The 27,458-nt window shown below is 41.7% G+C and overlaps 4 protein-coding genes across 6 annotated transcripts; 2 read left to right on the forward strand and 2 right to left on the reverse strand.

The window, feature by feature from the left end:
• Nucleotides 1–515: 515 nt before the first annotated feature.
• On the forward strand, nucleotides 516–8,074 carry dcdc2b (doublecortin domain containing 2B). 3 transcript variants are annotated; one of them, XM_066717365.1, is made up of 11 exons: nucleotides 516–964; nucleotides 1,415–1,472; nucleotides 4,173–4,243; nucleotides 4,438–4,569; nucleotides 5,121–5,264; nucleotides 5,364–5,403; nucleotides 6,002–6,070; nucleotides 6,337–6,517; nucleotides 6,870–6,973; nucleotides 7,298–7,354; nucleotides 7,481–8,074. In XM_066717365.1, exons 1-11 carry the CDS (start codon nucleotides 690–692, stop codon nucleotides 7,601–7,603), a joined length of 1,254 nt encoding a protein of 417 aa, XP_066573462.1. In that variant the 5' UTR covers nucleotides 516–689; the 3' UTR covers nucleotides 7,604–8,074. The 3 variants fall into 3 exon arrangements, with proteins under 3 accessions (XP_066573462.1, XP_066573464.1, XP_066573463.1); XM_066717366.1 differs by having other exon boundaries at nucleotides 517–964; nucleotides 7,484–8,074; XM_066717367.1 differs by lacking the exon at nucleotides 6,002–6,070.
• Nucleotides 8,075–10,304: 2,230 nt separating this feature from the next.
• Nucleotides 10,305–11,769, reverse strand: tmem234 (transmembrane protein 234). Its single transcript, XM_066717370.1, has 5 exons — nucleotides 11,704–11,769; nucleotides 11,134–11,285; nucleotides 10,834–10,900; nucleotides 10,565–10,657; nucleotides 10,305–10,411 (listed from the first exon to the last, which is right to left on the reverse strand). Exons 1-5 carry the CDS (start codon nucleotides 11,714–11,716, stop codon nucleotides 10,320–10,322), a joined length of 417 nt encoding a protein of 138 aa, XP_066573467.1. The 5' UTR covers nucleotides 11,717–11,769; the 3' UTR covers nucleotides 10,305–10,319.
• eif3i (eukaryotic translation initiation factor 3, subunit I) lies at nucleotides 11,754–18,990 on the forward strand. Its single transcript, XM_066717369.1, has 11 exons — nucleotides 11,754–11,910; nucleotides 12,641–12,733; nucleotides 12,829–12,916; nucleotides 13,368–13,433; nucleotides 13,733–13,882; nucleotides 14,060–14,187; nucleotides 14,411–14,521; nucleotides 14,772–14,861; nucleotides 16,356–16,429; nucleotides 16,774–16,866; nucleotides 18,350–18,990. Exons 1-11 carry the CDS (start codon nucleotides 11,908–11,910, stop codon nucleotides 18,429–18,431), a joined length of 978 nt encoding a protein of 325 aa, XP_066573466.1. The 5' UTR covers nucleotides 11,754–11,907; the 3' UTR covers nucleotides 18,432–18,990.
• Nucleotides 18,991–19,157: 167 nt separating this feature from the next.
• tdh2 (L-threonine dehydrogenase 2) lies at nucleotides 19,158–24,346 on the reverse strand. Its single transcript, XM_066717368.1, has 9 exons — nucleotides 23,936–24,346; nucleotides 23,451–23,634; nucleotides 22,910–22,952; nucleotides 22,709–22,779; nucleotides 22,397–22,546; nucleotides 21,798–21,970; nucleotides 21,390–21,480; nucleotides 20,874–21,143; nucleotides 19,158–19,709 (listed from the first exon to the last, which is right to left on the reverse strand). The coding sequence occupies exons 2-9, from the start codon at nucleotides 23,617–23,619 to the stop codon at nucleotides 19,564–19,566; spliced, it is 1,113 nt and encodes a 370-aa protein (XP_066573465.1). The 5' UTR covers nucleotides 23,620–23,634; nucleotides 23,936–24,346; the 3' UTR covers nucleotides 19,158–19,563.
• Nucleotides 24,347–27,458: the final 3,112 nt, after the last annotated feature.

Genomic DNA, 27,458 nt, shown 5'->3' on the forward strand with positions numbered 1-27,458 from the left:
GCTTTGGGACCAATTATAGATGGCAGAGGCATGGCCAAATTGGATCTCTGTCTTAATTAGGACTGTTATCGGTATGCTTATTACCAGCGACACTGTCCTTTCACAGGTGCGTTTTCGCACAGTTCACTTCATCTATGCGTGTCTCTAGGTTCCCATGAAAAGACTGTAAGATTGCAACAGTTAGGGAGCAGAGATTTAAGTAAGCTCCTTCCAAATAAATGGGAGTTTCACTCACAACCCCCTCAAGTTTATTTGCTTTTTCAACTCCCAAGTCGTCCAGTTCTTTGTGACACTTGTTTGTGTCTGGCAGTATGTCGTTATCAGCTACTGACTGGGGAACAGTACAGCTTCTTTGTGATTGTGGAGGCCCTGCTGCCACAAGAGTAAGGTGATGAGATTATCTTATTGACTCAGCCTTGAGTTTTCTGTTTTCTCTTTCTTTTTTTTGCTGCGAGTGGCTTGGCCCACCGATCCTGCTATTGCTGCACTGGCTCCCATAGCAACCAGGAAATACTCACGGCGCTGTAGTCCAGCCCAGGCACGAGTGCGCAGCAGGACTGCCAAGGAACCGCAAACATTGAAAGCACTTCAGTTACTGCACCTGCAATTCCTCAACTTATTATTTCTTTTTTAACTTTCCAAGTATTTGTAACAGTGATTTGAGGGCAGGGGGCAATCAAACCGGAGCCATGACCTCGAATGGGACAGTGCTCCCACTGGCAAAGAATGTGGTGGTTTACAAAAACGGAGACCCCTTTTTCCACGGGAGGAAGTTTGTGGTGAACCAGCGACAGATTTTGACTTTCGAGTCCTTTCTGAATGAGGTGACACACAACATCCAGGCCCAGGCGGCCGTGAGGAACCTGTACACCCCGAGAGAGGGGCACCGCGTGAGGGAGCTCGACGATCTACAGAATGGCAGCCAGTATGTGGCTGCTGGCTTCGAGAAGTTCAAGAAGCTGGAGTGAGTGTCTCATGGTCCCTGGGCAGCAATGCACTGTTATGCTTTTAATACTGGTACTTTTAAATGACAAAGAAAAGAAAAATCACACCATATCTTGTATTTTGTGGATTTGGTGAAGGTTTACAATGTAGTGCTTGTTAATGATTTTTTTTGTGTGGTCAAGTTAAAGACTAACCACATCTTAGTTTTTTCGGTTTTATTTCTTCTGTCCCAAGGTTGCTAGTGATTGTCAGTGTATGTGAAATAATTATGCTTTTAAGAGGGATACAACAAAATGTACTTCTATGTATAGAGAATGACTTGAATCTGGAAAAAATAATAATAATAATAATAATAATGGCTTTCTGGTTATTTGTGTACCTATATTTGAGCCTGCTTATTGAGTGGCTTTGGGAAGTTAAAGATAAGTATGTGTGTTTTTTAACCATTTCGATCTCACTCTTATTGTAGCTATTTGAACCCAGGGGCAAAAAAGCCAGCCGCTAACCGAAAAAGTGAAGGAATACAGGTAAGCATTTAAAGTGTTAAAAACATTGGATATTACTGATTAATCTTTGTTAAGTCACTGATTAGAAAGATAAATGGGCCAGTGGAATTCTTTGCATGTGGGCGGTGTAGCCTTGAGACCAAGCTGCTCGATCCGAAACTGTTTCTGCTGTGTGGAGCACCGCTTTGATTAGCCATGTGTTAAATGGGGGGTTTTGAGGGAGATGGTGATGGTCTTCATTTCTAATCATGTTGGAAAGGGTGGGCAATGAGCAGTTGCAGCAGGGTTGGCAGCCTTTAAATCAAATTGAAAACAATAAAATCAATGTATTCAATATACAATAAAAGTACTGTTCTAAATTAACTGTCCACATTGTAAAATACATTCACCATTCTACTAATATAGATATAGCTCGGGTGGCCATTCATCCAGTTTTGTACCGGACAGTCCAGTTTTCAGCTGCCCTGTCCCCTGTATTGATACGGCACCGCACGCTTTATGTCCGTTTTGTTTTTTATTTTTAAACTCCCAGCCTATAAGAACCACAATTTGAATATTCTATTGTTTGTTTCCATCTGTGATTTATTTATTCACAATTATATTGGTTGTTAAATAGGTTGCACAGTACCATCACTGTTGGGTCTGTATGTCTGCATTATAACTTAATGAGGAAGAACAGATTGAAACACTATAGGATCATAAATCTATGACTTCTCCTGCCAGGTTTAAGTCTGACATTGTGGTATATAGTGGCTGGTTAGCTGAGTCTATAATCAATTATATAATTGTTTTAAAAATAGTCCATTGATGAAATGTGAGACCTGACCATCCTGTAGTGAATCATACACAGTGTGGTGTGGTTTACATGGTGTGGTGGTGCATTGTCCTCCTATACCTTCAAGAGATTGCTCAGCTGTTGCGCAGCCTAGCTGTAGTAGTAACTCATGTTAATAGTTTTTCAATGCGCCCAGTGTTGGAGAATAAACTTAAGAGTTGTAAATTCCCATGGGCCAAGACAGAGACCCCAAGGAAGTCCAGAACAGTTTATTTGATGAAGCCTGGGTTTTGTTCGGTGACCTGTGTTTGTTTTTGGGAACAGTGCATACTCCAGTGGGATGTGAACCCCTGCCCTCTGGAGCAGCTCGAGAGCTGTGCAAACTGAGCTTTCACACTCTGCCTTTGGCTAAACAAACGCACCATCAACGAGCCTGTGTCTGTTTGGGTTTCTAGACTGTGCCACTCTGCCACGGTGTCTGTAAGTCTGTCTTTTGTAGACCAAATCAGGGGCTCCTTCCCTGCCGCCCTGAGAAGCTCTGTATCTTGGTGAGATCTGTTTGTGAACCTGGGTGTGCAAACATGGACCTGTGTTCAGGCTTGGAGTCATATTTACTTTACAGAGAAAACTGGCAAAAGAATCATACGCTTTTCTTGAACAGCTGCTGGAGGTCAGACTGATTCTTTCTCTCTCGCTCTCTTTCTGTGTGCACAGGTGTCTCTTCTGCGGTCTCTCTTTGATCACAGCACAGCTTCTGTCACGCAGTGTCTGTGTGAGAAATCAATCCAAGAATTGTGCTGGTCTGTTTACTGTAATGAATTTCTTTTGGAGATGTGATGCTGACGGCTGATGATTCTGTATTCTAATTTAAATTAGGGCTGGACTGCGTGGGGGTTCCCAGCACTGTGTCTGTGAACGAAACGCTAGCGTTACAAATTGGGTGCATAGGCTGATCCAAGTCCATAGCAGTGGTGTGATCTGGGGATTTAACCATGCTTGAAAGCTTTCTTGAACTTCACTGGTGGACCCTGAGTGGGTCACATTTGGTTGTTGCAGATGCCCACTTCTCAGTTTTCTTTGTAAAGTGACCCCTGCGTTGCTCATGAGTATCTTCCAGGTAATGCTCCTGGAAAAAACTACCTGCAAGTGAATGGTAAACCACCTGGTTTGGTTTCCACTCGGGATGTCCTCTACACTGATTACAGTAACAGTAGACGTTGAACTTGCCTGTCATTATCTGAGGAACACCCTATCATTTGTCAGGTCTCCTTAGTTTCAGTGTCTCATGTCGGTCGCTTTAGTTTCATGCAGGAAGTCAAGTTGCAGGTCTGTAGGTGTCAATCATGATAATTAATAGCTCTCTCTGTCTTGTTATTATTATGATTATTATGTATTATTATTAATGACGGGCCTGGGGGAGTTAACGGATGTAAAACCTGCCTGACGGGAGAGGGTTTGATTCTCTATTGTGATTGATGATGCTCCTGGGGGCTGGCGGGCCAAAAACAGAGCCCTGCGCTGCACGGAGCAGAGTTTGGTCGTCCAGACAACAGCCGCGCAGCTCGCGAGGAGTAGCCGGCTGCAGGAATGTCCTCAGTGTTGCTGGTGCTGCGGTACACTTCAACTGAGGAGCGCTGGATGAGGGCCATTCTTCGATGAGAACAAAGCCCCCGCTGTCCTGGCTATCACAGCAGCGTGCAAGTCCAGGCATGCCTTGCCCCAGGCCTACGATTCTGTGTTTGAAGTAAACAATGCAGCATACTTCGTTCAATTAAGTCACTTTTTTTTTCTCTGGTCTTATCAGATATTTTCATAAGAAATAAGATAATAGTATCTTGAAACTATAATAGTTTATTGACCAAAGGCAACAATGTTGAAATGCACACATTGTAACTGATTAATTAACTGCTATTTTGCTTATCTTAGATGCCTTTGTTCTATTCCAGATTAGAACAGTCTATCGACTTAATGTGTCTGCGAAATGGAGGAAGACGATCCAAATGCCATCTGTAATCCAGTGAGTAATCAAACTGGCCGATCGGTCTGGCTTCAATGTGTGTGAACTTGCTGCTGTTTTCTGACTGCATGGGGAGCGATTATCCACCCTGATTCACTTTAGCAGCACCCCCAGACTCCAGTATGAACTTTCATGGAGGTTTGACAGTGAGTAATTGGTCTCTAACGTGTGATCTCTGCATCGGTGCTTTGCAGTGTGTTTCGGAATGGGGACCTGCTCTGCCCCCCGTTCAGGCTCATCGTGCCGCGAAACGCCCTCCAGGACTGGGAGAAAATCCTCAACATGGTGACGGAGAAAGCCAACCTGAGGACAGGTGCTGTGCGCAGGTGAGGTGAGGTCAGGGGATCCGGCAGGAAGTTTGGGATGGGTAAGAAAATACTCTGAATACCTCAGGTTTTTCTACAAATATATGGGTAAGAAGTGAAGTTGAAGTCTTTCGTGTGACTAGAACATCAGTACAAATAAATAAATAAATAAATAAATAAATAAATAAATAAATAAATAAATGTTTCCATCCTGGTATTGTAACATTTGGGCAGTAGATGGTGCTGCTCACCAGTTTTAGACAGCTAATATCTAGAGATTGTTAAACTTCTTTCACAAGGGATTCCACTATCCTAGTTCTGCCAGAATAAATATATATGAATTGAAATATATTAGCATAGCATGATAGCACTTATACACATTTAAGGCTTTTCTGGGGCCCCTCTGGACTTTCTCTTGCGACCCCAGAGGGTTCCTGTTGTTACCCAATTGGAGAAAGCCCTAAGAAACACATTAATAATGACTGTTTGAAAAATGAAAAAGGAGGAAACATCTGAGGAGCAGTACTGACACCACTGGGTCGTGTGTCCTGCTCTCTCCTTCTTTGCCCCAGGCTCTGTACTCTGGAGGGGGAGACTGTCTCTTCAGGTGAAAATCTGGAAAATGGACAGTACTACGTTGCAGTGGGAGCAGAGAAGTTCAAGAAGCTTCCATACGTAGAACTCCTGGTGCCCAAAGCCCCATCACACAACCTCAGGTAGATTGAACGAGGGATACTGGGTAACGAATGAATGGGAACTAGGAGTGTGTAATGACAGCCTGGTGTTCTGAGTTACACTTCCTCATTTATTTATAGAAACCACCCGGGGAACAGACGCATAAGAAAGAAACACGAGGTAAGCCATGTTTGGTTGACCTTTGTCAAGTCTGTTGTTCTGTTAGGCATGATCAAAGCAGTTTAACTACTATAATTAGTGTTGTGCAGATAATAGGGGTATATCATTTGCACAGTGTACAAATGGCTCTCATTAGTAATGCACTGATAAACCCATGACAAACAGAGCCTCAAAGTGGTGCATCCGGTAACAGCACCCCACCAGAGCAGTGGTATCACCGGTTTGATAGTGCAAAACATAGCGGCTGGCTTTCACAGCATTTGTATTGGGGGATGTGTGCTCTGTCTCATCCATTCTGAAGCAGCACAGAACATGTGGCACTGAGTCAAAATCAGTAATTAGCCGTACCAAATTTGGGTGACAGTTTCAAATAATTAGAGATTATCATCATCATCAGCCCATATCGATCCACTGCTGGATGAAGGCCTCCCAATATGTTTCCATTTGTTTTTTATATAGAGAGAGGTCGATAGATATAAAGACAAACAGTCAAAGCAGAATATTAGTTAATATGTGTTCAGATGATTAATAAGGCACAGTTCGTACAGGAGCAGGGAGTGCTGTGTGCGGTATTGACGTGCCTTGCTGTGTTCTACAGTACAGGAAGCCGGTTAGTGTTCCGCAGGACGGGTACAGTGACTCGGCCCTAATGGACTCTCCAGAGCAGGTAAGGGTCCTGCCGTCCCTCTCCAGCTGTGCAGTGTCCAGAACATTGTAGACATCTGACCCATGTCTACCTGACCCCATACCAGGAATAAACAGAGTGAGAGTGAGACACTTCCTGAAACACGTCTGGTTCCTCCATTACCAATCCTGGGGAAAACCTTGACCTCTTTTGGCAATTACAGAACACTGTACAACACACGTGCAAATCTACAGAGGCATCTCTGAGAGGTAACGTGTCTGCTGGTGTCATTTGTGTTTGTGTTGCAGTCAGATGAGCGACGGGTGAGGTCGACAGAAGATGGGTTGGGGAATCCAGTCCCTTCCAAGGCTGTTCGCAGGAAACTGGGGAAAACTGCCAAGGAAGAGGACACCATCTTCCATGCCAGGCCGGTCAGGGTCCGCAAGAACAGAACCAACCCCCAGCCTCCTCCACCCAGGCATGAAAATGGTGAGTAGACAGGGATGAGAACTCCCCTCCACACACACAATTACACGCATGCAGGCATTCCTGGACAAACTTGGCAATTATCCCTGTACTTTGTGTGTCATTTCTCAGTAGTTTATTATTCAAACCTACATACTTGAAATATTTATAATGAAGCAACCAAGAAATGTTGTTTATTCCTAAAAATACTTTCACCTCTTCTTGTTCCTTGCTTTATTTCATGTATTTATTTTGTGCATTCTCCAAAAACAAAAGCCCACACATAACAGCTGTAAAAGCAGTTCTTTATAGATGCCCTTTGCAGTTGTGCACTCAGTTGTGTGCATGCCGATGGACTGTCATGCCTGTGTTGCAGAGGAGGCGGGTGTTTTTAAAGGAAACCAGAAGAGGAGGGAGGTGCAGGGAGCAGCAGAGGTGGCTGAAGACGAGAACACAGCTGTGGAGTTTCCTGTGGATCAGGTACCAGCCGCTCTCACTGCAATCAGAATTAACCATCAAACTGACTGAGAAATGTAACTGACACGTAAGCATTGAAGTGCATGGTCAGTCAAAGAGGCCACTTGACCCAGCATGCTTGTTTGATTAATAGTAACTTAGTGATCTTAGAATCAATGATCCCAAGGCATCGGCTTCAATAACATGGCAGAGGTGGTTCCATTCACATGTTCACATATTCGTATTTGATGCTAATTATATTCAATACATAATATATTCCATCCCCGTATTACTGACACTTTGGGAAATATGGTCCAGGAGCTGACCTATTTTTATTATGTATGGTAGAGAGTAGCAGAGACGGTGGAGGATGAAGTCATTGAGAGAGATCTACGAGAAAACAAGGTAAGGTGTATGAGACTAGATGTTTTGGTATGGTCAACTTTGGAATGGTTGTATTGTTTTTTTTTTCCCTTACACAGTTGTAGACCATAGCCTTTTTAAATATTAATCATATTTTCTTTGGTTAAGGAGATGTCTGCTCAGGAAACGAAAGCACATTTGTTCACAGAAAATCACAGTTCAGAAGACCACAGCAAAGACCAACACAATGGAAGGACAAGCAGTGCTTCTTCCCGCAGGCAGGAGGCATAAATAAGTTACATGTTTCATCACACAAGATAGAACTGAGTAAATAATAAATTGTAATATGAGATTGACTCCAATCATCTATAAACTCTGTGACTTTTGATTGTTTCCCCCCAGAAGTGTTAAACTGAGGGACAGTACCAAATTACTCATTATTTTTTTTTCTGGAATATTGAGTCAAACATCAGTGAAATGTGATTCATCCTTTCTGTATTTGCTACTACATTCTAACGTTATTTCAGCTGCCATTATCTTGACTATGTAATAGGAGAACGGTGTATGATAGATTTGGATAAGCAATAGCGCCTTTTAAGATTATACTTTTTTAAACTGTAGAATATTCTCCATGACTGTATTGATATCTTTAATTTTACTCACAAATATGTATAGTTCTTTTCTGCCACTATAACCTGTATTTTACTATCCTTAGGAGTGATTACCTGTAAATAAATAGAATGAAGAAGAAGTTACATCCAACATCCACTTTGATTTCAGGAGCTTTGGATTGTAATATTGTATTTAGATTTGGGTTGAACTCACTTGGCTGAGGGAATGATGGCCTGGCAATGTGGACAAGGCCTTTGCCATTTGCTGCAAAAGTGATGTTAGGTGAGGACGGAGGGATGCGAAGCAAGGAATGCTAGGAAAGTAGTGTTTGAGCCCCATACTGTGGGTGGGATTCTCCTGAAATGTACGATTCTTTTCCCTTACTTTAAAAAACACAACAAAAGTAAACAAACTGCATTCAAAATCAATGTTATAATAAAGGCAGCATAGTTTGGAAAAATAAATAATAGATTTATTCAAGAAAGAAGTCAATGTAACATTCTTAAATACTATATATATATATATATATATATATATATATATATATATATCAATTTAGGTTGTTCACAGGTCTTAATTCATATAAATTAAGACCTGTGAACAACCTAAATGTATTCTTACAGAATGTATAAGCATTGTGGGCACACATTTTGGCATTAATATTTAATATATTCTTAGACCATGTTAGAATTGTGTGTGTTTTTATATATTTGCAAAGAGTAAGGAAAAAATCGAGAGAGAAACTTATACACCTATAAAAATTAAAGTTAGTCTTTAGAACAGAACAAAGTCTATGAACTGTTAATTCATCATGTGAAACCAGAATCTTATCAAATTGTTAAATACTTTACCCATGTGGAATAAACAGTCTTCCTATACACTCACCTAAAGGATTATTAGGAACACCTGTTCAATTTCTCATTAATGCAATTATCTAACCAACCAATCACATGGCAGTTGCTTCAATGCATTTAGGGGTGTGGTCCTGGTCAAGACAATCTCCTGAACTCCAAACTGAATGTCTGAATGGGAAAGAAAGGTGATTTAAGCAATTTTGAGCGTGGCATGGTTGTTGGTGCCAGACGGGCCGGTCTGAGTATTTCACAATCTGCTCAGTTACTGGGATTTTCACGCACAACCATTTCTAGGGTTTACAAAGAATGGTGTGAAAAGGGAAAAACATCCAGTATGTGGCAGTCCTGTGGGCCAAAATGCCTTGTTGATGCTAGAGGTCAGAGGAGAATGGGCCGACTGATTCAAGCTGATAGAAGAGCAACTTTGACTGAAATAACCACTCGTTACAACCGAGGTATGCAGCAAAGCATTTGTGAAGCCACAACACGTACAACCTTGAGGCGGATGGGCTACAACAGCAGAAGACCCCACCGGGTACCACTCATCTCCACTACAAATAGGAAAAAGAGGCTACAATTTGCACAAGCTCACCAAAATTGGACAGTTGAAGACTGGAAATATGTTGCCTGGTCTGATGAGTCTCGATTTCTGTTGAGACATTCAGATGGTAGAGTCAGAATTTGGCGTAAACAGAATGAGAACATGGATCCATCATGCCTTGTTACCACTGTGCAGGCTGGTGGTGGTGGTGTAAAGGTGTGGGGGATGTTTTCTTGGCACACTTTAGGCCCCTTAGTGCCAATTGGGCATCGTTTAAATGCCACGGCCTACCTGAGCATTGTTTCTGACCATGTCCATCCTTTTATGACCACCATGTACCCATCCTCTGATGGCTACTTCCAGCAGGATAATGCACCATGTCACAAAGGTCGAATCATTTCAAATTGGTTTCTTGAACATGACAATGAGTTCCAGTACTAAACTGGCCCCCACAGTCACCAGATCTCAACCCAATAGAGCATCTTTGGGATGTGGTGGAACGGGAGCTTCGTGCCCTGGATGTGCATCCCACAAATCTCCATCAACTGCAAGATGCTATCCTATCAATATGGGCCAACATTTCTAAAGAATGCTTTCAGCACCTTGTTGAATCAATGCCACGTAGAATTAAGGCAGTTCTGAAGGTGAAAGGGGGTCAAACACAGTATTAGTATGGTGTTCCTAATAATCCTTTAGGTGAGTGTATATACATTTTGTTTTCATGAACAGTATATTCTTGCTCTTCACAAACATGATACATAGTTCAGATTGTCAACCAGCAGCTTTCCAAACCATTTTTCTCTGCATGCCCAGGGGGCCTGTATTGTAGAAAAGGAAACCGAGTCGCCAGTGCAAGAAATCATAAGAAATGGCTGCCCCATGGGACTGGCATCCAAGCACGGTCTGGAAGGCCCCTGAGTATTTCAGGTTTGCCAATGGAGGCGATGAGCTACCTATCCAAACAGTCACCTTATTATTCCAGGCATCCATTCCTAGAGGTTTAATGTTCGACAGTGTGGCTGCTCTCACCGACAGAACTAACTACACAAAGAGTGACGCCAAGCATGGTGAGACACATTCCCAAAACAGCGTCTGAAAGAGACAGAATACACTTTTCAGGAACAATGGATAACAAGAATTATATATATATATATATATATATATATATATATATATATATATATATATATATAATGTTTTCTATTTGTTGTTACATAAAACCAAGAGGTTAAGATTTTGCCTTACTTTTCCCACCTATCTCTTCACCTAGAAGCCTCCCAGTCAGCAAAGTGAACAGGAAGGTGAGGGAGTTGGTTACAGGCACAGCTAATGACAAATCTAAGGGGATATTTTAAAAGATACATTATTTTCAATGCTTTGTTTTTCTCATTGGGCTGACACCTTTTCCAAGCTAACTCACATTCAAAATAACACTGTTATACATTGTACACCTTGTGTATCTTACAATAATCAACACGATTAGTACTTCTACAACATCGTTCCGACTGACTCACCTGTCCTGGCGAGTGTAAGGTAATACACTAGTGATCCACTCTGATTGAAAAGGAATGGCACCAAATACTGCAAAAAAGAAGGAGGAGGACGAGGAAAGGAGGGAGTGAGAAGGAAATGTAAGGGTAACACCAAGTGCAATTTTAATGAGCATTCAATAAAAACATTTAGATGTATTAGCTTTGATAGCCTCTGTGACTTTTCAAGTATCATAATTGTGTATGATGATAATACCCTTTAAATTAAAAAAAACCCTTTAAAGCTGTGATGCTTTATGGAGCCCTTGTGGGAGGCATACCTACCTTAATGTTCAGGAAGAGGAACTTGATTTCTGCTATAACCTGCAGGGCGATATTGCCCTTCTCCACCCGTTCAATCCCCTCTGTGCCCTTCTTAAGGAAAGGGTTGGTGCCCCCCCACAGTGCCGCCACAGCGCACAGACACAGCACCTCCGCTGCAGCCCAGGAAGAGCACAGGCATGCGTTACTGTTACAGCAGACACGGGCTCCATCCCCATCTAACCATACACTGATATTTAACTTTGCACTGTTTCATTTGCAAAACGATATCGCATGAATAAGCTTCGCACGAATACTAAGTATTAGCTGGCACCGTACTGGGCTGCCAAAGAAAGCTGTAAATGTCTACTGTCGGTACTGTAGTTTAAACTGGCAATCGACTTGTTGTTGTCATGCATGTGGATTGTTTCGCCGCAGCAGCACAGCTGGGTAAATACTTATCTGTCAGACTGCAAAGTAAAAACTGGTCAATCGGAGGAATAACACTCAACCTCTATTACTCTATTACAAGGTGAGTTTTATAAAATACCCTTAATAAAACATTTTTATTTCTTTTTCTGACTGAAGACTTACTGAAAGACACCATGACAACCAACCGGAAGCAGGGCGGGTCACGTGGCGCCTGACCTCTGACCCCGCGGGCCGCTTCCGCTCTTTCAGCCCGGTGTTCGCGCACGCTGTTTGTCAGGCCTCGTCCGCCTGCCGCGCAATCTCTGTTTTCACACGATTAATCTGCAAACACGGCCGGAGAAACACTCCTAAACACAACGACCGAAAATGGTAAGTTGAAGTCTTTCGCTCAGTCTGGTTTTGTGTTATTTTACAATTGGGATCTTGCCAGGAGTTACACGCAGGCTGTAGTTGGCTGTTGGCTGCTGCGTCCCTCCCTGATGTTCCTCTGCTATCAAACGGAAAGGCTGATGTTTCCTAATGACGGTGGCGCATTTAACCATTTTTTCCTGGGATGTACGTGATTTTGAGTACGATGTCTTTTGTTATTTTAAAAACTATTGAAATGATCCGCCTCCGCTCCTTGTCTGTGCTCTCTACAGCAGGGTGTTGTGGTAGAGGCTGAAAAATAGCAGTGAATACGTAGCTGCCTGCAAAGTACTACTTTCCAAATTGTGTTCATTATTATTTACCATATGCTTAACTATTACATGTATGGTGAATCTGTGTTAAAATTTCCCTATGAGACTCTGACACTGGACTAGGGGGTGAGCAGCTGGATACTGGGGGAGGGATACAGAACTGTAGAACTGTAACCCAGGATGGTCAGAAATAGCTTTTTTTTTAGTTACCTTACTTTTTAATTTGTATTAACCTTGTAATATGTATGCAATTCACTTTCTCTCTAGCTGAAGCGTATGCAAATATATATTGTAATTTTGGGATTACATGAACATATAATCTTGATACCATTTATGAGTTATTAAAATGCTTAGTCATGTAGGCAGTACTTGTATTTCAGTAGTTAATGTCCCACCCTCTCCCCTCTCTCTTTATTAAGAGACCCATTCTCCTGCAAGGCCATGAAAGGTCTATAACACAGATCAAGTACAACCGGGAAGGAGACCTCCTTTTCGATGTGGCTAAAGACACGGTAAGGACCTGGAAAATATCCCTCACTTTTCCCTTTCCAAGAGATGATATTTACAAGTTATTGATAATTTGTTTGGTCATCTTGCTCTTTTGCAGGTGGTGAATGTGTGGTACTCAGTGAACGGAGAGAGACTGGGCACTTACAATGGGCACACAGGCGCCGTGTGGTGTGTGGATGTAGACTGTATCCTTTGTCAATAACTGGGAATATCTGTACGGTGGGACTTATGCTTACTTGAATTGAGAGATCTTGCCTAATGCCAGCTGTAAAAAAGCAAGTAGAAATCTCCTGGGGAGGCCTTCATCCCACAGTGGATTGATATGAGCTGATGGTGATATGTATATTTTTTTACATTTATGCCAAAATGCTGATATAATGGCAGTGCTAAAAGGTTGTCAAGATATTTGTGCTTTCAGCTCTCAGAGGGAACTCGTCACAATACTTGTTCTTCTTTGTGTTATCGTTTTTGTGATTCAGTATCGAGATGGTTTTGTCGTGGTGTGAACCGGAATAATTGGTGAACCGGAGGTGGTCTGTTTGTCATGTTGACCACACTGGTTAGCGTACTCTGTACAAATCTCGATGGGAGTGATGGATTCTAGTGTGTTTGTATTTTCCTTAATGAATGCCACAGGGGACACCAAAAATGTGTTGACCGGATCTGCAGACAACAGCTGTCGTCTGTGGGACTGTGAGACAGGTGAGTTTTTTTTTTTTTTTTTTTTAATTGTTCTGCCCTGATGTGGGATGATGTAGCATCCTTTTTCTGAAATGTATGAATCTTTAAGGTTGTCTAGGGATCATGTTTTTTTATGTTAGAAAGCAGGGGTTTATTATAATGCATAACAAAGAGTTGCTGCACTGCTACCTAAGGTTTGAAATATTGGTGGATTTTTTGTAGATGACTTTGTGAAAGCTCTTACGCTGTCATTGTGTGTTGTGTGTTAGTCCTTCTGTGAATACTGCTGCTGTATACTGACTGTCTGTGTTTGTGTGCAGGGAAACAACTTGCCTTTCTCAAGACCAGCTCTGCTGTCAGGACCTGTGGCTTTGACTTCAGTGGGAACATTATCATGTTCTCCACAGACAAGCAGATGGGCTATCAGTGCTTCCTGAACTTCTTTGACCTCCGTGACCCCACCCAGATAGGTGAATGATCCTGTTGGTTGATTTGCTGTGGCATAAGACACTTTGATCTCCAGGAGCTGAATTTGTGTTCAGCCTCTTTCTCATGGTCACAGATTTAATTATTCGATTCCCGTATGTGTGTGTGGTCCTTCCTGTTCGTTTGGTGTTAAAGGGTGGTGTTGTGATCTTTCTCCTCAGAGGATAACGAGCCCTACATGTCGGTGCCATGCAGTGAGTCCAAGATCACCAGCGCCGTGTGGGGCCCCCTGGGGGAGTTTGTCATCGCCGGGCACGAGAATGGAGAAATCAACCAGTTCAGTGCCAAGGTGAGAGAGAGGCTTATGTGGCTTTAAGATAAAGGAATACATGGATATCAATAGTAATAGTACTTAACAATGAAAGCAGCTTATCTTGAATATCATGTTACGATGTGACCTCGAGGCCCAAGACAGTTGCATAGTTTTGAATGACGTTGAGTCTGTCGCAGGTGATTTAATGTTTAATTTGGCTGATGCTGAATGACGCTCTTCCTCTCTCCGCTCTCTGCAGTCTGGAGAGGTTCTGAAGACAATTAAGGAGCACACCAAGCAGATCAACGACATTCAGTCCTCTGTGGATCTGACCATGTTTGTCACCGCTTCCAAAGACAACACAGCCAAGGTGCGGGGAGATGCTGGGGGGGACACAGGGAGGGTGAAAGCTAGTGGACTGAAGATACTCTGCTAATGGTAGTGAAGGATGTTGAGGATGAAAGCTCTTTGTCTAAGAGACTTCTCTGCCTCTTGGTTTTTACCATCTGTGCGAGAACGAAATTGATAATTGATAATGTTCTCCAGATAAGTGCTTGATGAACTGTGGCCCAGGCATCATTAATCGACGCTGATTGATCTTTTTTTTTTTTCTCTGATAGCTGTTCGACAGCTCGTCGCTAGATCACATCAAAACCTTCAAGACCGAGAGACCTGTCAACTCCGCTGCTATCTCCCCAATGATGGACCACGTAAGATACTTATTTTTGTTTGTTTGTTTTGTACATAAATCATTGATTGTCAATCAATGTACAGTATTTGTACTCCATTCTAGTTCTACAATTGGATTTTAGATTCCCTAATACAGTATACATCAGAACCCTGTGCTATAGTCAATGATCTTTGTTCCAAAGCCTTGCCTTTTGAAGTTGATCCTTTAAGCCAGGGGGTTTCAGACCGGTCCTGGAGTACCCCCTGCCCTGCTGGTTTTTGTTCCAACCAAGGTCTTAATTACTTAACTGAATGCTATATTGCTTTTTTAGGTCAATTAAGGATTCAATTAAGACCTTGGTTGGAACAAAAACCAGCAGGGCAGGGAGTACTCCAGGACCGGTTTGAAAACCCCTGCTTTAAGCAAACAGAAAAATGCACCAGATCTTTCAAGCATGATGCAGAATTGAAGAATTTGCACATTCTATGTATATCTGTCTGGCAGCGTTTTCGTGTCCTGCAGAGTCATGTCCAGGAGTTAATGTGCGCTCAGTGTCAGGTTTAATGTACTCTTTGATGCCTTATTGACCTTGTGCCGTCTTCACCGGTGCACTGATCTCGCTGCCCTTCCCCTCCACCTCCACCGCCGGCCTCATGCTTCACCAGCTGCTGACGCACAACCTGATGCAGGGACGGGGTCTCGGTCAAATAAAGCATCTCCGCATGGTTGCTCCCAATGCAGCGTGAAGGTTAACAGTTCCTTCTGTGGCCCTGTACCCTGCCTGTGAATGTATTTATCCCCCCCCTCCCCCTGAACAATGGCATTGACCGAGTTCAGCGCCCATCCCATTGTCACTGAAGCACTGGGTTATAAGACAACTCCGACATGGCGCTGTAGATGCTTTTTGGGATTTGTTATGTAATCTGCGTCTCTTTTGTTTGCTTTGTTGGCTGTGCTGTTTTGACTTGCTCAGCAGCGCGGTAAAAGCTCTTAGCTCATTTCAGGCTGCCTAGGAATATGTGTACCTAACACTTTACTCAAAGGGCTCGTGTACAGTCATCAGCATGTCATGTGTGATGCAGTTTCCAGTAAGAAAGTATAGCACAAGCTATATTTATAATTGTGTACACATCTTAATTTTTCAAAAACAAATGCCAGTAAACTGATGACTTCTGGCAGTAACCTGTAATGTTAAGTGTAAGGTATAGGATTTTTACTTTAAAATGCATCCTTAGTGTTTTCACAACTAAATTAGACGGGCATTACACTTCCCCTGAAAAGCCAGTGTAGAATTTGTGATGTTCGCTCTGGATGTGTCCTGTAGTATAATCAGACTGTGCCAGAGTAATACACGACCTGCCAGCGTATGCACATCCTCCCCACACTGCTGGTTGTAGAGTAAAGCAAGCCACTACGAAGCCGGCAATGATAACCTCAAAGGCGAAAGTCTGTTTCTTATTCAGCATCACATCTGATGGTATTTAATCCATGCCCTGGGTTTTGGACTCCTAATCAGTGTGTGTCTGTCCTCCAGGTGGTGATGGGTGGAGGGCAGGAGGCCATGGAAGTGACCACGACGTCCACCAGGATTGGCAAGTTTGAAGCCAGGTGAGCCTAAGTGAAGGTGCCCAAACATGACACCCAACATGCATCGGTCCCCGAGAGAGAGAGAGAGAGACTTGAATAATACCCTGCAGGCTGTTTTGTGCTCATCATCTTGCTTGCGTTATCACTGCATGGCCAGCAAGACCAATTATGTCGAGTGTTTTTACAGATGTGTGCATGTGGCATTGTTTCCATGTTCTGAAATCTCTCGTTTAGGTTATGTGGCGCTTTCATGTAATGTAGTAAAGCACTCACTGAAGTAAATGTTGAGCTGGTGATCTTAGTGGCTTTTGCTCTGCACCTCCACTGTGTAATCTGAGTGTCTCTATCCTCCCTCCCCACCACAGGTTTTTCCATGCTGCATTTGAGGAGGAGTTCGGCAGAGTAAAGGGTCACTTTGGCCCCATCAACTGTGTGGCTTTCCACCCTGATGGCAAGAGGTTAGAGACGCCTGTAGTTTTCAAAATGCTTTTTTATGTGATGAGGATTACCTGTTAACGCTTACCCTTAGGTGAAGAAATCCCACTGTTTTGAGTCCAGATTCTGCAAGAACACATGCTGCTTTGTCCTGATTAACACATGACAGACAATATTATTAGCTAGTTACGATGGTGTACACTCACCTAAAGGATTATTAGGAACACCTGTTCAATTTCTCATTAATGCAATTATCTAACCAACCAATCACATGGCAGTTGCTTCAATGCATTTAGGGGTGTGGTCCTGGTCAAGACAATCTCCTGAACTCCAAACTGAATGTCTGAATGGGAAAGAAAGGTGATTTAAGCAATTTTGAGCGTGGCATGGTTGTTGGTGCCAGACGGGCCGGTCTGAGTATTTCACAATCTGCTCAGTTACTGGGATTTTCACGCACAACCATTTCTAGGGTTTACAAAGAATGGTGTGAAAAGGGAAAAACATCCAGTATGCGGCAGTCCTGTGGGCCAAAATGCCTTGTTGATGCTAGAGGTCAGAGGAGAATGGGCCGACTGATTCAAGCTGATAGAAGAGCAACTTTGACTGAAATAACCACTCGTTACAACTGAGGTATGCAGCAAAGCATTTGTGAAGCCACAACACGTACAACCTTGAGGCGGATGGGCTACAACAGCAGGAGACCCCACCGGGTACCACTCATCTCCATTACAAATAGGAAAAAGAGGCTACAATTTGCACAAGCTCACCAAAAATGGACTGTTGAAGACTGGAAAAATGTTGCCTGGTCTGATGAGTCTCGATTTCTGTTGAGACATTCAGATGGTAGAGTCAGAATTTGGCGTAAACAGAATGAGAACATGGATCCATCATGCCTTGTTACCACTGTGCAGGCTGGTGGTGGTGGTGTAATGGTGTGGGGGATGTTTTCTTGGCACACTTTAGGCCCCTTAGTGCCAATTGGGCATCGTTTAAATGCCACGGCCTACCTGAGCATTGTTTCTGACCATGTCCATCCCTTTATGACCACCATGTACCCATCCTCTGATGGCTACTTCCAGCAGGATAATGCACCATGTCACAAAGGTCGAATCATTTCAAATTGGTTTCTTGAACATGACAATGAGTTCACTGTACTAAACTGGCCCCCACAGTCACCAGATCTCAACCCAATAGAGCATCTTTGGGATGTGGTGGAACGGGAGCTTCGTGCCCTGGATGTGCATCCCACAAATCTCCATCAACTGCAAGATGCTATCCTATCAATATGGGCCAACATTTCTAAAGAATGCTTTCAGCACCTTGTTGAATCAATGCCATGTAGAATTAAGGCAGTTCTGAAGGCGAAAGGGGGTCAAACACAGTATTAGTATGGTGTTCCTAATAATCCTTTAGGTGAGTGTATTGTGGCATAAATAGATGCACGATATTATTTTCGTACCCCTTTGCTTGGTTTCTGACCCCATTTCTCTGCTCGTCTCTTCACAGTTACAGCAGTGGTGGTGAGGATGGCTACGTGAGAATACATTACTTCGATCCACAGTACTTCGAGTTTGAGTTGGAGGTTTAATGATGTGGTTCGGAAGACGCACCTGCATTAACGCATTCATTCCCCCTCTTTCAGTTTTTCTGTACAGTGGTAAACCTGCAGTCAGATCAAACTTGTATTTTTTGTCCATTTCATTTATTTGTGGATTCAGTTTACATTTGGTCTCTGTAAAGGACATTCAGACTTTCATTTCTGTATCATTGCCCTTCAAATATCCAAGAACTACATTAAATGCATACAAAACACACCTTTTCTGGACATTAAAATCCCAGGTTCATTTTAGTTTTTATTAAAAAATCTAAATAAACTGGATTTCAGTTGAACTTGCTCTTCTGTGTTTTTTGCTGAAGTTAGGTTTATTAGTGTGAGGTTGAGAAGGTTGTCATTTTCTTTACTTTTGCATGTATGGTTACACAATTTATTTTGGGATGTTAATCTTCGTATTTTATGATCTAATGTGGTTGAGGTTTGCATTTAAATGACTGATACGGTGTGCATTAGGATTAAAATGATTTTGTCTTGTGAAAGTGTTTTCAGAATGATTTAGGTATGCACTCAAATAAAATAATGTTGGACTGTCTTTATATTTCAAAACTTCTTTGACTATTAATTTATTTTTGCCGATGTAGTCTTTTTAGATGCTCCACTGATATTGTTAATCTTGTTTTGTATTAATATCCAAACTGATTAAAAAAAAAAAATAATAATAAATGCAAACATGCAGTAGCAGCATTCCCACGTGATTTAGTGATTCAGGGTCGTGTCCTCTGGCAGCGGATCACTGTTCTTCTAGGTGTCCCTTGAAGCCGTGTTCAGCTGTGTGGAGTTTGTGTAAAACCCTTACCACCACAGAGAGTGAAGGTTATCCATCTGTGTTAGTTATGTTTTTAAATCATCAAGCACTGATATAGATGCAGCAGTCTGATACTCGGAAACAGAAAAAAGCCTTTAATGTACAATTTATGGTTAGATTCCCTGAAAGACGCATTGTTTTGCATTTTATCGTATCTCGCTCACAATCTCAACAGTCCAAGTTGCAGAACCCTGTCTGCTCTGATTGGCACGCTTGTGGATACGCCACTTGGGTGTACCTAGGGTGTGAGAGGCAGAGATCGGTTTCCCGACAGTGCTGGTGCTCTGGGGGGCCATTGTGCTAGCTGGTCTGCAGATGCCGCCCCTCTTTCTGCACCCGGATGGTGCTCAGCATGTCGGTGACCATCTCCGCCAGTGCGAACGCTGGTCTCCAGCCCCAGTCGCGCCGAGCGTTGCTGTCATCGAAGCTCATGGGCCAGCTGTCGGCTGCAAAAAGGGAACGCATTGCTCCTTTACTTGTTTGCTTATTGCCTATTATTTTTTAATGAAATGGTAAATGATTGCTGTCAAAATATTTCAAGGCACAATTTGTTTTCTATAGTTAATGCACTTTATGTCCAGTTTTCAGGGTCTCCTAGGATTACCATATTCATAGTACTGCTCAATTTAGGAATTCATTCTAGGCGAGTTTCCTTTGAATTGTTGATATACCTGTTGTACCCATGAAAGCTATAGATGGAAATGAAGGCTGGTAGTATTCACCCATTTCACCAGCTCCTTTGGATGCAGTGCTCTTGTAAAACCAGAAATCTGTATAATTTATGATGACATCCCTCCCCCAAATGAAATGTCTCATTGGAAATGGCTCACTGCCTTCCTATCTACCTGAAGGTGACATTCTTATTGAATTACCACCTTTATGGTGCTGTGGCCGGCTCATAAATCACAGCACTACGATTCTATCGTCAATCACCTTCACACTGCCTAGCTGGGGGAGCAAGGGGATTTCTTCTGGAACAACACAGAGCAGGAGTTTAATAAGCAGCCGTGTCTGAGATTAGCACAAGGACTGTGCATTTATGCAGATCTATAGAGCTCCTGATTGAAAATGATAGTCTTTGTAGAGCAGTGAGCATTAGAATCTTCCCCCTACACTTCTAATATTTTTTATCTTCAAGCACTGTACCTGTACTTTAAGCGTTGGAACGACTTAGTATCTCGTGAACAATTTAGTTAATTTGTGGGAACAATTTACGATTTATATGTGCTATACTGACACAAGGAAGAATTACAAAATCAAGATCTCGCATGATCCCGTAAGACAACTGAATTGTGCGCGTAAGATATTAAATTGTTCCCATGTGATGAACTGCATTTCCCTGTTTGTCTGTATAAACAAGGTCACTGTCTCGTGGCCTTGCTGTGCTATGGTACTGTGCCATAGTGCAACCCTGATACCCAGAGGAACAGAGTCTGATAAGAACCAGTTTTCTCCAGTAATTTGGCCTTGATATATCATACAAACCCCCCTTATATTAAACATTGCGTATGCTTTAATTTTCCCCGGTATATGGGGAAATATATATGGGTTTTCCTAATGAGTTGTCAGTCAGAAACCGAACTTGCCCTACCCTGGCTCCCGGTACCTACCGATGGCCTGGCGGACTGGGTCGGGTTTGTAGGTGACCTGCAGGTGTGGCAGGTGTATCAGTAACTCTGCCACCAGCTGCTCAGGCGTGAAGCTCATGGCTGCGATGTTGTAGGTGCGCAGTGAGAGCTGGGAGGCCGGCGCCTGCATGAACTCCAGCGTGGCGCGGTGGCAGTCGCTGATGTGCATCATGGGAAGCCGTGTGTCTGCCCGCAGGTAGCACTCGAATCGTCCGCTGGTCAGGGCATCATGGAAGATCTGCACCGCATAGTCTTGTTCGTGGCAGAAGGGAAGGGGGGAAGGTAGGATTAGTGTTTCAGGAATACACGCAATTAGGTAAGGGGTGTGTATAAAATCAGTTGAAGGTTAAGTTACACTAAATGGAACCTAAGCAACTAAATTAATTAAATTCAATAATAATCTGAGTTTTTCGATCACCTACCCCATTGCTATTTTTCTTTTCAGTTTTGATGTAATCCTCATCCATTTATGTTTTAAGAAAGAACTAATAAATACACCTGTTGTTCCTCCTCCCGGCTCTGTGTCTCCAGAGATGATCCCGGGATAGCGCAGGCAGCGGAAGTCCAGGCTGTACTTGTGATGGAAATACTACGAAATGGAAACGGGACACATAAAAGGGTAGGTTGTCACCCACTCTGAAATGTTGTACAGTGAGCTCTAAGGTGGCTGAACTGGACAGCACAGTTTCTGATCTTTCCTAGGCAGATATTTAACAATGATTTCTTTAAAATTCCCCCAGAATCATTGCTAATCTTAATACTCTCGGTTAACTAACCAGTAAAGAGCTTTTAACAGTATAACGTCTGCTTTTCTTTTTATGGTGAAAACAAACCTGGGAAGAGCTCTACTCTACATTAACCCATGTAAAATGAGATGCAGTAGAAAATGTCAGGGGGTGTGCTCACCTCTCCCATCAGCTCACTGTGCACCTTGGACACCCCGTAGATGGTGCGGGGCCTCTGGATACACAGGTCCGGGGCAGGGTCACGTGGGGAGGTGGGACCAAAGGCGCCTATGGTGCTGGGCACGAACAACCTGAGGGAGTGCTCCAGAGACAGGTCTAGGACATTGTGAAGCCCTGCGGAGAGAGACGGTTTGGACAGGAGGTTTGGGAGAGTGGGCCGCACAAGGTAACAAGGACCAGAAGAACAAACCGCTTAACCTGTAAGAACCCGGTGTGATGGATATGTAACAGGCTGGATAAAAAGTATATGATCCTAATATATCAGGCCTCTGGATGTGTCACAAGTCTAAATATTTTTTGTTTTGTTTTTTGTAATGACAAGGAGGTTGTGATGTGTATCTAGGAAAAAGAGAGGGGGGGAAAAGGTCCAGGGCTATCTTACGTAATTCCAGACATGGTTAACCAGGATGTAGGATGGGTCCAAGATAAGGGGACTTGATGAAGAGAGAGGTGGAAGGGTTGCTGTCGGTTCTTATACAGATAAGTGCCAGAATTCATGCTGCCGGGAAGCTGACCCTGCCTCCAGTTGAGCTGCCCTACCTGTTATGTTTACACTGCGGGCCAGAGCCACGTTGGCTTCCCCCACTGCGCTGAGCAGAGCGCTGTAGTGCACCAGCCAGGTGATGCGTTTGTTGGTCACTAGTTCCCTTAGGTTCCCGTAGTCCATTACGTCGGCGAACACAAAGGGACCTGAGGAGACAGGCATCATATTGACCTTTTAGGCATCACACTCCGAAACCACTATGATAAAAACACAGATCTGGAGTCGAGACTGGAAACCACAAATCACGAAGCAGACAGAAGTTGACATCTTTTAGTTTCTCATCTGCAACTGCCCTTGGTCCCACCTACCGCTGTTGTACACTTCATCGGAGGGCTTCTTAATGTCAGACAGGATGACATTCTCTGTCCCATACTGTTTTCTATGAGGGGGAAAAGGAAATGATATACTGTATATTTTTTTCTCATCTTCACTGCAAAACTAGACATAATTAGACCTAATTTTAAAACCAAAAGGTTCCACGCTTCGAACATAAACAGCCTTTTACACACCTTAATAGACGGGCTAGTCCAATTCCCAACTGTCCCAGCCCACCTAAACAACAGAACAAGATACTATTACTTTATCTGGAAATAAATAAATAAATGTAATTGGAAAGTAAAGAAAATGCCCTTGATGGGTACAGGTGTAGTATTAATGTGTCACTTCCTTTTTACCTGTTTTCTTCTCAGTATTATTAAACAGCAGTAATGTTTTTCATTTACAGTCATATTTACATGTATTAATATAAGAAATAGTATGTATTAATTTAAAATCTTGATGAGCCTAGTTTTAAATCTATACTTATTTAAAAACCCTTCAGTACTTTACTACTTAATTTCATTGTACATTATACTACAAGCTCTAGTAACCAACGTGAGAGGGAAGAAAACAAACTTGCAACACTCATTTCTATAAATAACATAAGACCTATCTGACACTCTGCAGAAGTGGATGCTACATCTATGCTATGAAACCGCTTACTTAATTAGCCCAGATTAGCTTTGATCTGTAGTTATTGCACGGAGCTGATATAGACAGAGATGTGTGTACCTGTGATGAGCACTCTGGGGCTCTCAGGCGCGGTGCTGCTGCTGGGGATGCTGTTTCGGACGCTGATGTGCCGGGGTGCCCAGCTCATGCCCCGGGCTGCCCCTCTCAGCCGCACGACCGTCCCGCTGCAGCTCACGGAGGGCACACACAGCCGCACACCGGACAGCATCGCGGCGGCCTGCCACTGAGCAAAAGCCACTTAATTCGTATTATTATTAATGACTACTATTCATAATAAGTACTATTATTGAAAAAAAAAAAAACCATATGAAGTTATATATCAAGTCTATTTTTTCTCTTCAAATCTGCTATTTGTACTACTTTTTGTTTCCCCTTAAATCAATAGCCGTGAAAGAAATCCCTTATCACAGGAACCCCGAGTTCAGTTGTATCATCTCTATGAGACTGCACTACAGCTGGGCTATGTAGTTGTAGTTATGTAGTTAAATAATTAAAACGTTAACCCTGAAAGTGGACCGACTTACCCCAAAGCTTCAGAAACCTTAAGATCCTGGACAATGTTACCGGCAGCCGACAAGAACTAAAAAACACGCATCTTCGCAACTACTGCACGTTCAATGTACAGTAAATACGCTGATAATAAGGAATCGGGGTATTTCACTGTTAGAATTAAAGGATTACACTGTGATTGGTTGCCGACAGAGCGGATCGTTCCCCTATTGGTCAGACCTGTGGTTGACGAGTTGCATGCTGGGATATGCAGTCCTATTCTCTGTCCAGACGGTTTTAAAGGGCGCAGTGCGGTTGTCAGAAGACTACATGGCCCAGTGTGCATAGAGGAGCGTCTGTTGAAACATGCTGACTGGCAACGTGCTGCGGATTTGTATTGTACAGGCTGGTTATTTAGCTGAGCTTGCGTTTTAGGAGGAGCAGGGAATTTCAGTGTTAAAAAAACATAACAAAAGAGAAGCATGTTACTGTAATGAATGAACTATAATTATATTAATGCTGTATTTAACTTTCTCCTTTACAGGCAGGAAGGCGAGATATTATGGCAAGCCAAATGATCATTTAGAGATATCTCTAAATGCATTTAAAAATATCTTAAAATATTTTGATATATATCTAAATAATTTTAAGATATCTGCAAACCATTTAGAGACATCTAAATAAGGTGCTTTTATATATAATATATCTAAATGATTTGCAGATATCTCTAATTGATTTGCAGATATCTTTAAATGATTTAGACATCCTGAAATATTTGAAGATATCTGGAATTATTTGAAGATGTCTTTAAATGAATTAAATATATATCTAAATGATAATTTGGCTTGCCATAAGATAGGCAATTAAACTCTGTATAGGCTGCTGTTACTAACAATAAGCGTAACATTTTTATTAAGGTGCCGACACTCTGCATTAGAAATAATTTATTTTTAGTAAAACGTTAAATCCCCTTTACCTTTCAGGATATATACTATGGAGCATTAGGGTCAAAATTAAATCGTCAATTCGTAAATTAATTAATAATTAGACCTCCTCCATGTCCCTCCTGTGAATTCCTGCCTTTGCCACTGGTAGGAAATGTAATATAACCTGCATTATATCACCAGTTAGAGTGGATCAAATTAAATGTTAGAAATCAATAACAATACATTGCTATTATGCTGTGTTCAAGCCTTATTACATTATTTCATATGTAGGTATTGCTTTTTTAAAATATTATAATAATTAATTATATTTAGGAAAATCAATACATACATAATAATATTTTAAATCACTTATCGCCGGTCAAAACGGACTAATATATTCTGAAACCCCCCGCAGCCCCGCCCACAATCTCAGCGCCCTCGATCACCCCCTGCGTGTGATTGGTGCATCGTGAAGGCAAACCCCGCCCCCTCGAGTGATTGACAAGCATTAAAAAGAAGTTCGTTTGCCAAATGAAAATACTTTAATTAATTGATTTATGAATCGATTAATGAATTTAAGAATTGACGAATTAATTTATGAATTAACGATTTAATTTTGACCCTTAGAGCATCACCGCCAAATGTGCGGTTTGTAACCCGTGATAATTAACGCTTCGAAACAAACACTGTTCTTAATGCTTTGCTTTTATCCCCTACATTTATTTTGCCAACGAACATTTTACAACTGCATGGCTTGATAATTTTGTACCAAGATGAACACTTATTGCAATCTCAATCTTTTAAGGCAACTTATTACCAGAACTTGATTAAAACACAATTAACCCTGTAACCCTCATTACAGAGACAATATAAAATGTGTTCCTTAAGGAGACACGTGTGTATGTTAAATCATTGTTTAATTATATTATTATAAACAGCTTATGCATTGATAAAATACATGCTTTTAGATTTTGCAACGAAATAGAACATCATTATAAGCGGTAAACATTTAACCAGTTACTCCCCCTATTGTTGTCTACCTCATTTATGTATTTTTCTACCCTGGAACCTGCATCAGGTAGACAAGTCATGCTTTTGTAATATGTACAGTATGTTTAGCCTTTAAGTCCTAAAACTTAAAAATAAAGCACAAATATGCCATTATTTGGCTGGTTATGTCTAAAATGTGATTATAAAAATACTTTAAGAACAGATCCCATAATCCTCTGTACAATATCTACCCAATGTACTAAAATACCTGTATGTTGACAGAAACTTTACAAAAGTAAATTATTAATGAATTACATTAATACAATATTATACTATTAAACCTTGTACTCACAATCTGAATATATACAGAATTAAAATTAAATTAAAATAGCTACTTCTTCCTAATGTACTCAAGATATAGAGGTTTAAACATTCAAGCTATCACTGCAGATCGAAGGGGCTATTTGATTTAAAAATACGTATTGAAGCAAATAATATAGACATGGATCTTCCAATTAAAACCTAATTTCAAGCATTCAATTGTATTGTACAGTGGCAAAAGCTACTTGTCTTATTAGGGAGACACATTTTTGGCTTCTTAAATCAAATGTCCACAAGTCAATTTTTTTGTTGTGACTTGTCTCCTTAAATTAGGTTACAGGAATATATATGCATATTAGAAATATATATGTACAGTTAATAGGACCTCAATGAGTTTACACATCTTATAGCATAATGATAATTAAACTAAAATATCATAGATGGATAGATATATAAATCATGTACAGCTGTTACTTGCCAATGTTTGTACTAATCAGTGAACTATGGTTTCAGTTTAATGATGGTAGTGATTAATGTGAGGATAAGCCTTCACCTGTGTCAGTTCTGTTTTGTGTCAATACATCTACAAACATCCAACGGTGAGTTAGTCAGCAACTTTTTTAAATTATTATTTCTTTTTTTATCAAACTAGAACAATTCTTTTAATTTGGACTCCACCCGATTTTAAGAAGTCTAGTTTCTGCCTTTATCTTGCACCAGCCCCGTCTGCCATCTGTTATATCCTGGAGAGTATCTCAGTCCATGGACAGTCAGTCTGGCATCACCCGTGTTTTTCTCACATTGAGAAATGTAGTATTTTTATGAAGGCTCCTTGCATCAGGAAGTGAGATTAATGGGCTCACTAACCTCTCCTTGAAGGCTGTTTGTTATCCACACAGATAAAGAAATGACTTAACTGGCATTGTATAAACCATCTCCAGAAGGCCACGTTTACTCCTTATATTGTAAACCAAACAGCAAAGCCATTCATCATATTTCAACAAATCTGCACAGTTCTATATATTGTTTTCACTCCCACACTCTCCGAATAGAAACATGGTGCTCTGAGGCCTTGGTCCAGGTGTATAGGGCAGAATTAACTTATTTTTCCCATTCTTTTCTTCACCACTACAAATGATAAAAGTCCAATGGCATTGCATACCATAAATGTGTTAATATCACATACCTTATAACACAATATAATACACACAGGCACACATTAATATGATGAGCTGAGGTTTGGAGTCAACCCAGTGCAATCCGAGACAAAATCTTTTCACCAATGTGTGTTACCTGTACAAGTACCTCACAAAATAAATAA

This window comes from Amia ocellicauda, chromosome 11, assembly GCF_036373705.1.
Source record: "Amia ocellicauda isolate fAmiCal2 chromosome 11, fAmiCal2.hap1, whole genome shotgun sequence".
Lineage (NCBI taxonomy): Eukaryota > Metazoa > Chordata > Actinopteri > Amiiformes > Amiidae > Amia > Amia ocellicauda.

What these genes read in the sequence shown, in the direction of transcription:
- eif3i (XM_066717369.1), top strand. An exon ending in GTGGTGTGTGGATGTAGACT is followed by an intron (nt 12,917 to 13,367) that starts GTATCCTTTGTC and finishes TGAATGCCACAG; the next exon opens with GGGACACCAAAAATGTGTTG. An exon ending in TCAACCAGTTCAGTGCCAAG is followed by an intron (nt 14,188 to 14,410) that starts GTGAGAGAGAGG and finishes CGCTCTCTGCAG; the next exon opens with TCTGGAGAGGTTCTGAAGAC.
- dcdc2b (XM_066717365.1), top strand. Translation starts at nt 690, where the DNA reads ATGACCTCGAATGGGACAGTGCTCCCACTGGCAAAGAATGTGGTGGTT. An exon ending in AGGACAGGTGCTGTGCGCAG is followed by an intron (nt 4,570 to 5,120) that starts GTGAGGTGAGGT and finishes TCTTTGCCCCAG; the next exon opens with GCTCTGTACTCTGGAGGGGG. An exon ending in GCATAAGAAAGAAACACGAG is followed by an intron (nt 5,404 to 6,001) that starts GTAAGCCATGTT and finishes TGTGTTCTACAG; the next exon opens with TACAGGAAGCCGGTTAGTGT.
- tdh2 (XM_066717368.1), bottom strand. Translation starts at nt 23,619, where the DNA reads ATGCTGTCCGGTGTGCGGCTGTGTGTGCCCTCCGTGAGCTGCAGCGGG. An exon ending in CGATGAAGTGTACAACAGCG is followed by an intron (nt 22,547 to 22,708) that starts GTAGGTGGGACC and finishes CTGTCTCCTCAG; the next exon opens with GTCCCTTTGTGTTCGCCGAC. An exon ending in GCCGGGAGGAGGAACAACAG is followed by an intron (nt 21,144 to 21,389) that starts GTGTATTTATTA and finishes GCCACGAACAAG; the next exon opens with ACTATGCGGTGCAGATCTTC.
- tmem234 (XM_066717370.1), bottom strand. An exon ending in TCCTCTTCCTGAACATTAAG is followed by an intron (nt 10,901 to 11,133) that starts GTAGGTATGCCT and finishes TCTTTTTTGCAG; the next exon opens with TATTTGGTGCCATTCCTTTT. An exon ending in CCTTACACTCGCCAGGACAG is followed by an intron (nt 10,658 to 10,833) that starts GTGAGTCAGTCG and finishes ATATCCCCTTAG; the next exon opens with ATTTGTCATTAGCTGTGCCT.